The following is a 10,824-nucleotide window of genomic DNA, read 5'->3' as shown; positions in this document are numbered from 1 at the left end:
TTTTAGTTAGTCTATGTTCTTTGTTGTGTATGTCTGTTTTCCATGTCTGGTCTTTGTCCCTGGATTACATTCTTTTGATTACCGCTATAACCTTGGTTCCCTTGATTACTCTTTGATTACCGCTATAACCTTGGTTCCCTTGGTTACTCTTTCAACAAATGACATACTTTATTACATACGACCTACATGTTACTACCTTCGCAGTAAGATGAATGTTTACCTGCAGGACATGATTTGCCATGTTGAAATATGCAGTATTTTCCTGGTCCCCATTGACTGGTTCCACCGACGTTTATTGACTTTCTGGTACAGAAAAACTTTTCCCAGTTTGTTTGATCTGTGTCAATCTGGGCACCTTCTATCGCTGACTTCTTGCTCAATAGTGTGGCGAACCTAATGCGCCCCTCGACAAACCCCTGGGGACATCCTGTCTTTGGTTTTAGAAGAGTAAAACCATCACCCGGCCAATTTAATGTTTGGGTAAGATCTTTTTGAAATTAAAAAAGAAATATCTAAATCTAAGTGCATTTTACATTTTATAGTAAGTTACTACAAATGGACAGCTGAACTCTTGATTAGGCAAAATTTAGAAGTGCCATCCACCGTATTTGCTAAAAATAAGTACCCTATTATTTATTTTTACTTTTTTAAAAATCTGTTTCCTTAAGTACTGTTTTCTATCATAGACTCTATGTTAAAGAAAGGAATAATAATATAAAAACCCCAAAATAATCCTTACCTACATTACCCTATTTTTCTGCAAGGCAGTACAGGAAACAGCACACATATATATTGGCTTTATATCAACATTGTGAGCCGTTTAAACATTTTCACATCTATCCTGTTATTTTACATAAGTTAGCACATGATTTAAGTTCTTTATTTCATTACAGTCGGGTTTTAAAGCTTGGTGTCACATACTATACACTACATGATGCATAGTCGTGTACGATTCAATCAAACGAGTCGCACGATCCACGCATACACTTCGCATGAATAAATCAAACGAGTCACACGATACACGCATTCGTTTCGCACGATTAAAACAAACGAAGGACACGATACACGCGTACGCTTTGCTTTTGAATTATTCATTCAAACTAGTCACACGATACACACACATACACTTCCAATGATTCGATCAAACGAGTCAAATAGTACACGCATATGCTTCGAATAATACATATACAAATGATTCTCATAGAATTCATGCTATTATTAGAACACTTATTGATCCATATAGATTTGACTGTTTATATGGCTTTTATCCACTTACACAGTCGGATAAATACGGACCATAATAACAATAATAATAAAACAAAAAATAAAAACAAAAAAAGAATGTTGGTGAAAATTTGTTTCAAATACAACTTGCCTTATGTGCATAACACTACAAAAATTAAATTAAAATACTAGTTCGTTTAATGTTGAGGTAACCGTTCACAAAATTATGTAGTAATTACCTGCAAAATAAATGGACGAACATGCTCTGTATGGATCGAGACCATCAATACACCTACACTGACATCTCCCGCGAATTCGAGTAAGATATCCAAAATTTTTACATTCAACATTATTGGCACAGTCGTTACCTGAAAAATAAAACTGAAGTTGTAATCCATTGTTGTGCTAGATACATATCACAACTCGTACAGGAAGTTAATATCAAATTATTTACATCATTTGCAAAATTAATAAATAGCCACACACGACATTGGAAATTAATCCACTCAATTGCAGCTAATTTTTTGTGACGAAATTCGGACGGCAACAATGCGCTTTATCTACATGTATCTCAAACTTTCGAAACGGATAATTTGCAAAGACCCCTTTTTAGATAAGTTGTTAACAGGATTAAAAGAGTAATCAAGGGAAACAAGGTCACAGCGGTAATCAAAAGAATGTAATCCAGGGACAAAGACCGGACATGGAAAACAGACATACACAACAAAGAACATTAAGTAACTAGAATGATACATACACAGTAACAAAAACAAATGAGCAACTCAGACTCTGCTAAAAACTGAGAGCATAGGCCAGGTGCGCCGATAGGGTAAGAGTCCTCTGCTTTTCCAGAGACTCCCTCCGAGTTGCTAATGAAAAAAGTCAAATCCGGGGTGACGAAAGAGGAAAGGAAAACTATGACACGATGAACAAATCAGTTTTCATGGTGCAGATGGATACACAAACATGTTTGCTAAATTAAGATTTTCTGAGAAAAAAAATGGTTTATTGATTGAGCTTAACGTCTTAAGGTAAATATTTCTTTCATTACGGGACAAACAGTTCCTGGTTTGTTTTATACAAACACGCTTGGTTGGATCTTTATTGTACTGATTCACAGCTTACAAATATCCAAAGCACACATTGGAACATGCTTTTATCATCACCCCGAGCACACAGCCAATCAGTCGTCACTCTCTTCCTTAAATACCGTGGACATACCGGTGAAGCTGTGTCTACTAATGTGAAAGTTTTGACTTTACCGAAATATAACACACGACCTACCGCAATCGAGGCGAGCATTTTACACTGAGATCATCGAAACAGTAATGTTATTCTGAAGCTAATAGGCATTTCAGACAAGTCACTTTTGTTAATAAACCTAGCGAAATCGCAGTGTTGATTATTTCAACATAAACATCACAGAAGGATATTAGGTTGGTTACAGTTAAAGCCAAGGTAATATAATGTTAACGCATTATTTTCCGCTATTTTTGCGGTGAATTGAAAAGCGCGAATAAGGTTTCCCCGCGAAATAAATTTTTAAATCTATGTAAAACTAATCAGTATTTTTCAACTCAGCGAAGAATAAACAAGTGCATTATACCAATAAATTGTTACCAACTCATTTGAAAAAAAAAGATTAAATATGTACTCACGAGAACAATTGCTTACATCCGAAATCACTTGAAATGAGTAAAAGTTATTCGGATCTCCGTTCAGAAGAAGTAACTTGTCATCGGGATCTAGAACACTCATGGTGTCTTGAAAGTTGCTGTTATAGACCTGTAGCATGTAGAATCGTGTATTAGGCTCTATTTAGGTCAAGGTGTCGAAAGCGTTTCTATTGCATACTATTATAATTATGAAGGAAAATATTAGACCAAAGTGTTTGACGTTTGTAAACATTTAACATTGTACGAACAAGCGGATTTTTCTAATGAAACAAACCTTGTTCCTGGCTATAATGAACATTTTAAGGTTTGAAATATTATTTAGGGATTTGACAAAAACTATATATTGTTTGATGATATTTCACAATATAAACTACACAAAGAGAAATGTGGTATATTTTGTAAGCTGCAATGTACATTCTGTTTATTATATTCTTTAAAGACAAAATGTTTCTCAGTCTGGAAGATCAAGTCGTAAGAACTAGCATTTAAAACAGTGGCGGATTCAGATTTCGTAAAAGGGAGGTCAAGATATATCGGGGATTCAACGCTATTATTGCTCATTTTTGTCAAAAGTTTGCACGAAATTTACAAAGTTTTCCAAAAAGATGGGGTTTCAACACCTTGAATACTCCGGTTCTGTCATTGTAATACTAGTAGTTTGTACTCTAAGACTTTCATGTAGTTACCGTTGGTCCGTAATGCATGACAGATGACAGATCATATCTTCCGTATGATCGTACAAGTTGTGGGCTTGATACTCTGAAGTTTGGCAACTTTGACTTTGCGACTGAAAGTTAATAGTAATACGAAACGTGCTGATCTAGACAAAGTGATTCACTAGGTATAGATGTAACAACATTATTTTGAACATCCATGATTTAAGTTGAGTTATTCGAAATTAGACTGGTTGCATTACATGGAGACGAATTAGCCGTCGTTTAATCGTGATCTTAAATATGTGTACAACTTTAAGTATTATATGAATGATAAACAATAAGATGCAATGTACAAGTGAGATCCATTTTGTGTCTTTTTATTAATAAATGTTAGTGCAGCATAAAAAGCTCTTATTTAAAGAAAACTTGAAATGTGACGTTAATGTAACAGAATATGACTTATAAAAAACATATTATAGCTTACTTTCCATATCCATATTTTCATGGATTATCTGAATGAAATCTCTCCTCAAGGGACTTTTCTGTTCGTGGTACATTCCAAACGCGTGAAAAAGTTCATGAACACAAACTTGCTGTAAGTATACGAGAGGACTATAATAAATACACCTTTTAAGTGAAACAAGTTTCATATATACGTATTTACATCATGCCTTTCTTATACATCAACCCAATTCCGCATTGTTAAATCACAGTTCGCAAATTGCTGTTGCTCTATTCCGAAACGGTTTTAGCTCCATGTACCATTTCTAATACATTATGCTCTCTATATGCATTTTCCATTGCAACATCTTCTGTATGCATTTTGCCATTGCTTTTTTTCCCATTTACCGTCCATTATTCCCCCACTCCCTCCTATTTGCCGATCAATGTTGCATTGGAATAGTGAAGCTAGCATTATTACTGATATCTAACAAAATGACTGATAGAAAGGTCCACAACCTTTCTTATCATATGTGATCCCTATATACAGGACTTGCATAGATCCTTAATTTCATTAATTGTACCACATTTGAAACATGAAAATGAGGAATTATGAGAGTCGGAAGCTGACATCATAGGAGAGTTGTGCAGTTTTCAGCTTTTTTGTTTTTTGTTTTTTTTTTTTTTGTCATTGCTTGAAGTCCCTTATTGATGCCTGTCTTCATCATTGTCATGACCGTGACATAGAAATTTATATCATTTTAACTGTGGTTTCTTCTCATTTGTTTTAAAACCCTATAATATTTATCAATGAATATACAATGGACGAAATTTAAGATACCGGACAAACACATGGAATGAAAAAAAAAATATATTTACATCTTCACAACAGTTGACATTTTGTCCATCTGAGGGAGATCTGCCCACTAAACTGTTGCACCTACAAATTACCAGACTTTTAAAAGAAATGCAGTACATGAAATTAGGATTTGGACAATGAAGGAATATGTATTGGTTTGCAGATATACCCTATACCTAGGATATGAAATTGTAAGTTTATACATCTCTAATTTTGTAATACCTATAAATATAACCAGCGATAGGTGGTAAGTTTGGATGATTGCTGAAGCTAAAAATGAGTGCAGAAATTATATCAAACAAGATTTATCGACCATATCACCATTCTTGATCTATAGGTTTCTTCAAATGTCATCTTCTTTAAAAAGGACAACACGTACTATGCTTCGCTCTGACATAGGATGAATGACATCGTCGTATTTTTTTTCTAATTTTTGCATAGTAAAAGTAGTTGACGAGGTAGATTTCAGTACCATTATGTGTAAGAAACAGGCAATGGTTGGTACATAATTCGATTTGGTCTTCTTTGTCTCAAACATATGTAATACATCTAGAAAATTACCAAAAAGCTTATTTAAATTAATCCGGAATTATCTGTGAAGTAGATATTTTGGCTCCTTAATTTTCCCACCATTTTTCCATGTGCATTTCAACTGAACTTGCAAACTTTACACACAATCTGATGTTTTTATTTAGAGGTAGTGATGTATAAATACTTGAATAATGCAAATAAATCTGTGCGGTTTTTTTCTTTATTTGCCACACTATATATATTTTGTCTGATTCTAAGACTGACAAGTACTGAAAATTCTAAACTGTTTAACAAAGACATTATTTGCAAAGCTGACTTCAATTACCCTCCATTTCTTGTCATAAATAGTTTGCTATCATGATTAAGCTCGTATTGCGCTTTGGTTTGGTCCGTCCATTCTACTAATCTTAAGCATGACCAGTATTGCAGGTGGTTGAAAGCTCTCATTACACCTCGTTTTCTGATGGCATTTTCTCCTATAAATAAAAAATTATAAGCAAGCCATGGTAGTTTTCGTTACCAGTATCAAATGAAATGTGTATATATTGTATGAACTAACTGGCATGTTAACTCATATACATTGTACTCATCGATTGAATATTGAAAGGCTTTGTTGCTTTATTTTTGACGGGAGATTACCTTGATAAGGTTCTGTCCACGTGTACGGGATAATACCATTTGGCCAGTATCTTTCTGAGTTGGCGGTAGCAAGTCGTTTGCTTCTCCTCTTCTCCTTATACGTATGTAAATAGGGGTATTTTGCCTTTAAAGTATAAAACCATATTTACTCGAAGTAGCCGTTTACGAACGAAACTAGATATAAGTATTTCAATAGATAAGTATTGGTTTAAAACAATAAGCATAAGGAAATGAGAAAAAGAAAAGAAAATCCATAATGAATTTAAACGGTTCAATACAATCACATCTGTAATATTTTAGCATTTCAGTGGATGCCAGTTTTGTGCTGCCTGTTTGTTTTGGATTTGTTTTAATGAATTCAAATAGAAAGACAAATTACAAACTGTGTTTTGCCAATGCACATCGTCCTTGTCAATATAAGTATGTAAATCAGAAGTTACGAGCTGAATTTCTGATTTGAGACTCGTTACATTATGTTTCGTTCGTGGGGAGATTCGGAATAATTTCACCAAAAGTTAATCAAAAATTATTTTCAATATAATCATGATCAATAAAAATTGTATGTTCTGCAATTAACAATCACACTTTCGGTCAAAGGGCACAAATCTGTTTGTTGCGCTACAGTCGTTCCATATTATTTTTGTAACGGATTACGATTTTCAAGGCAACTTCTGACATACCAGAAAATTCTTCAGTTTTGGGGATTTCCATATTTTCGTTGGATCTTTGCCTTCCATTTCTGCAGCTCTTTCCCGATATTCAAAGTCATCTAATTCTACCTCCTCGTCGTCAACGTAAGTTTTCTCTTTCGCGATTTTGTTCAAATTGTGTTTCTTCTTAAGTTTCTAAGAATAATCAAGGAAACCAAGGTGATAGCGGTAATCAAAAGAATGTTATTCAGGGACACGGACCAGAATTGGAAAACAGACATACACAGCAAAGAACATAAAGTAACTAAAATCATACATACAAAGTAACAGAAGCAAATATGTAACTCGGACTCCACTAACAACCGGGAGCATGAACCAGGTTACCGGTAAGCGTCCTCTGAATTTCTAAAAACATCGGCCGAGTTGCTGATAAAAAGTAAAGTCCGGGGTAGAGGAAAGAGGAAAGGAAAACTATGATACGTTGACCAAATCAGTTTTCATGGCGCAGAAATGCAATATGATAAATACAGTAATAAGAGTAATATGTTTTCATTACTGATGTTTATGTTTGAAATATTATTTGGCAAAGAAATATAACAAAAAACATAATAAGATTTTACCCGTCACATCGACAATAATGCTCTATTACATGTACATAAGTCGGTTATTTGAGTTTGATTATGAAGGTAGCAAGTTAAGTAATGCTTCGTCCTATGTATTATAGCATGATGATGGACGCATGGTATTCGATTTTTTTCATTTGTTAACCGGTTAAAGAAGCACTTTCGACCAAATGTTGACCTAAAACACTTAATCTGTAATAGTTTAATTATTGATATAAGATGTGCATTAACTTATTGGAATTCATAAGAGGAAGAATTATCAAAATGAAAGACTTATTACTGTATACTCTTCAAAAGTGGTAATTCTTTGACACACATCTTCAATTTGTTTCTTGAAATTTTGTGTTTCCTGAATTTGTCGAAAAAAATAGCAAAACTTGTTCGTTCACATTCAAAGATAAATAGTGGAAGTGTATCATCAATCCGTCCACGATAATTTCATTTGTTTGAGAGTGTGACGGGATGCAATTTAAAACACAAATGAATGATTTGTGGCGTACGAGGAAGTTGAAAACAAAACTTTTTACCAGGTCAGTGCAAATTTGTTTTCGAAGAGGTTGACATGCTGGCATTTCCAAATATTGTAACATTTGCGGCGATATTTTTACGTTCAAGTCTATATAAATTCAAACACTGCCTATGATCGAGATGATTTAAGTTGTAGACAAACCACCAAACAAACAATGCGTTTTCTGTGCACATTTGCTATATTATTACGTAACGATAGTCTTTTTATTTCTGTATTTCATACTCTTTGTTTAGAAAATCATATATTTATCTCCCACTGAAAACAACGAAATCAACCCTAGCAAGAATCATTACTCTTATTTATTGTCAATTACATACACAACTTGTATAACGTCTTTTTTTTTGTTCTAAAAAGTAAAACAACCGATTAACAAACTTAGTTATATGGTCTGCATAAGTTTCAAAATTAGAAATGAAAGTCAATTGAGTGAGTTTTTGACATGCATGAATCAGTCTGATTTTTATACAGACTGCTACTTAATACTAGTAAGAGGCCATGAATACAGACAGTTCATTTTGACAACTCAAAATAAAGGACCAATTGCCTTATAAATATGTTAACATATTCTCACCTAACACCAAATAAACAGAAAAAAAAATGTAACGATTACCCGTCCCGAATTATCACTCTTTGCCCACACCAATCCTTCGTATTCATATTAAAGTTGCAATACTTATGAAAAGTACATTTATGGGAGGGTGTTGGTATACGGGGGTTAAAGAGGTGAGAATCGATGGTTGAAAGATAAGGAACCGCGAGTGAAAGAAAGGGAAGCGGGGATTATGGTTGGGAACAATAATAGGGGTCGGGAAGCCATAGACGGGAGGGCGGTGGTCTAGAAAAAAAGCGGGATAAAATACCCCCTGTCAACCCCCTTATTTATAAGTAGCGTTAATAATGGTCCATGAATAATATGCTCATAAAATAAGTGTTATTTACCTTTCAGATGACGAAGATAATTTGGGTTATATTTATACTCACTTCACATTCCAACAATTTCTGGAAAATTTTATATTCACCAGCCTGACTTCCTGTGACGACTTCAATCGGTCGATACTCGTACTCATCCTCGAGTGCCTGTAAATTAAAATATAAGATCGGCGATTGGAGGAATGGGAAATCCGATTATTTGCATTCACACACATCAGAAATGTCTTGTTTCTGTTATTACAGGGAAACCATTAGCTGTTTTTGGAATGTAAAATAGAAACAATGGTCATAAAAGCAGCACGCTTATGCAACACGGTGCGAGAGATTTGTTGCATTTCGCAATGATAAAAGAATTGCTTTAACCATAACAAATACATGATAAATATATTGCAATTAACACTAACTGATTATGACTACGTGTACAGCAAAACGAAATGAAACATCTTTTAAGAAAGGCAATAAATTTAACGTATATATGTTGGATTGGGAAACAAACAAGTATATTAAAACATACATTCAACCAATAAATTGTCGGTTAATTTTCTTGTAAATTTGTAAAAATCACCTTTTATTTTTTGTTTCTACACTTTTCCCTATTTTATTCAGTTAATTTTCCCATTTATTCCAGATAGCTATATGTAAGCGCATACGAAGTAAGTTTCCTTTCTGGAACGTTGAGCTAGTGCTTAAGGATGTAGACCTAGGGTAAGAGACATAACTCTTGAAATCAGTGACATGTCTGAATCATTCAATTTCACCGAAGCTTATCAAGCTTTCATTTGAAATAGATTGAAACCAAACCAAGTTACTTTGATGCTTACACGAGATTGATGTGAAACACTGAATGCAAATGTTCTAATGATTTATAAGAGTTGTGTCCCTAATATTCCAGGGAGTGATTCATCATATCTCAAGACAATCAATGGAACTATTCCAAATATATTTGTAACGTCCTAAACATAACTCTTCTTAAGTCCATTTTATTGAGTCTGCAATATATGTCGTGAAATACTTTTTTGCCTTGTGTAGGTGTAAAAATTCTGCCGGGATATATTTCCATTCTTTTCTGTAGAAGTACGTTACCAAATTTTAGTATTAATATCACTAGAGGGAAACTTTCATTCGCACTTTTATTTTTAATCCTTGTTCGTTAATTGTATTTTTTGGTACCATCAAGCCTTATTGTTCTCTCAGCTTTCAATACCCGGAAGTATAATAAGTCCCCCGTCCGCTGTCTCAGACACCTGGGTACAACAAAAGACCAGTACCATCAGAATGTACTTACGGAAAATAAAATCGTCTGTTATCGCTGATTCTGCCTAAATGTACATACGGAAAATATAATCGTCTTTTATCGCTGATTCTGCCTAACTTTACATACGGAAAAATATAATCGTCTGTTATCGTTGATTCTGCCTAACTGTACTTACGGAAAATATAATCGTCCAACATTGCAGATTCTGCTTAATTGTATTATCTGTATGTACTTACGGAAAAAATAACATGTCTTCTTCCGTCATGACAGATTCCATTTGTACTACGTATGTCTAGATGTATTATCAAATTGTACTTACGTAACGTAAAAGGTCCTCGTCCGTTATTTCAGAATCCTCAATACTACAAAAACCTGGCTGAAACATCAGATAAACGACAAGTAACAACCTTCCTTTCTTCATGGTTATACTTCTTTTACGATTTTTGGCTGCAGACAGGAACCTCTATGTATTTGGTGATAATGTACCGTGCACCTAGTGATAAGATATTTCATTCTTAGTAAATTTAGTCAACTGTGTTTTATGAATTGATTTGTTTTTTTCCCTAATTGGTGCCAATTACACACCTGGGATATTTCAAGTACTAAAATGCACATTAAAGTTTGTAATTATTCCAATTACATGTAGTTTAAAGTTGTTTATGTTATGTACAATAAATTTCAAAAAGAGAACAAACAGTCTAAATTTTAATTATTCATTTATCTATTGAAAAGCATATTTTCTACATGGTTTGATCTAGAGAGACAAAAATACTGAAATTATGCACATAAACAAATAAATAACTAGGACAAC

At 33.8% G+C, this 10,824-nt stretch overlaps 1 protein-coding gene across 1 annotated transcript in view; it reads right to left on the bottom strand.

Annotated features, from left to right (window-relative positions):
* Positions 1 to 10,511, bottom strand: part of LOC148601808 (uncharacterized) — a 31,587-nt gene extending 21,076 nt beyond the window's left edge. The window contains 11 exon segments of the mRNA XM_088556228.1: positions 221 to 487; positions 1,464 to 1,592; positions 2,883 to 3,009; positions 3,587 to 3,679; positions 4,027 to 4,149; positions 4,877 to 4,937; positions 5,713 to 5,863; positions 6,027 to 6,150; positions 6,707 to 6,871; positions 8,810 to 8,905; positions 10,333 to 10,511. Coding sequence (XP_088412354.1) covers positions 221 to 487; positions 1,464 to 1,592; positions 2,883 to 3,009; positions 3,587 to 3,679; positions 4,027 to 4,149; positions 4,877 to 4,937; positions 5,713 to 5,863; positions 6,027 to 6,150; positions 6,707 to 6,871; positions 8,810 to 8,905; positions 10,333 to 10,434 — 1,438 coding nt within the window. The 5' untranslated portion in view covers positions 10,435 to 10,511.
* Positions 10,512 to 10,824: the final 313 nt, after the last annotated feature.

Source organism: Perna viridis, chromosome 12, assembly GCF_037379345.1.
Source record: "Perna viridis isolate PV_CMFRI_1.1 ecotype Kerala chromosome 12, ASM3737934v1, whole genome shotgun sequence".
In the NCBI taxonomy this organism is placed as follows: Eukaryota; Metazoa; Mollusca; class Bivalvia; order Mytilida; family Mytilidae; genus Perna; species Perna viridis.
Note: the sequence above shows the minus strand (reverse complement) of the source record. Positions and strands in the feature narration are given on the sequence as shown.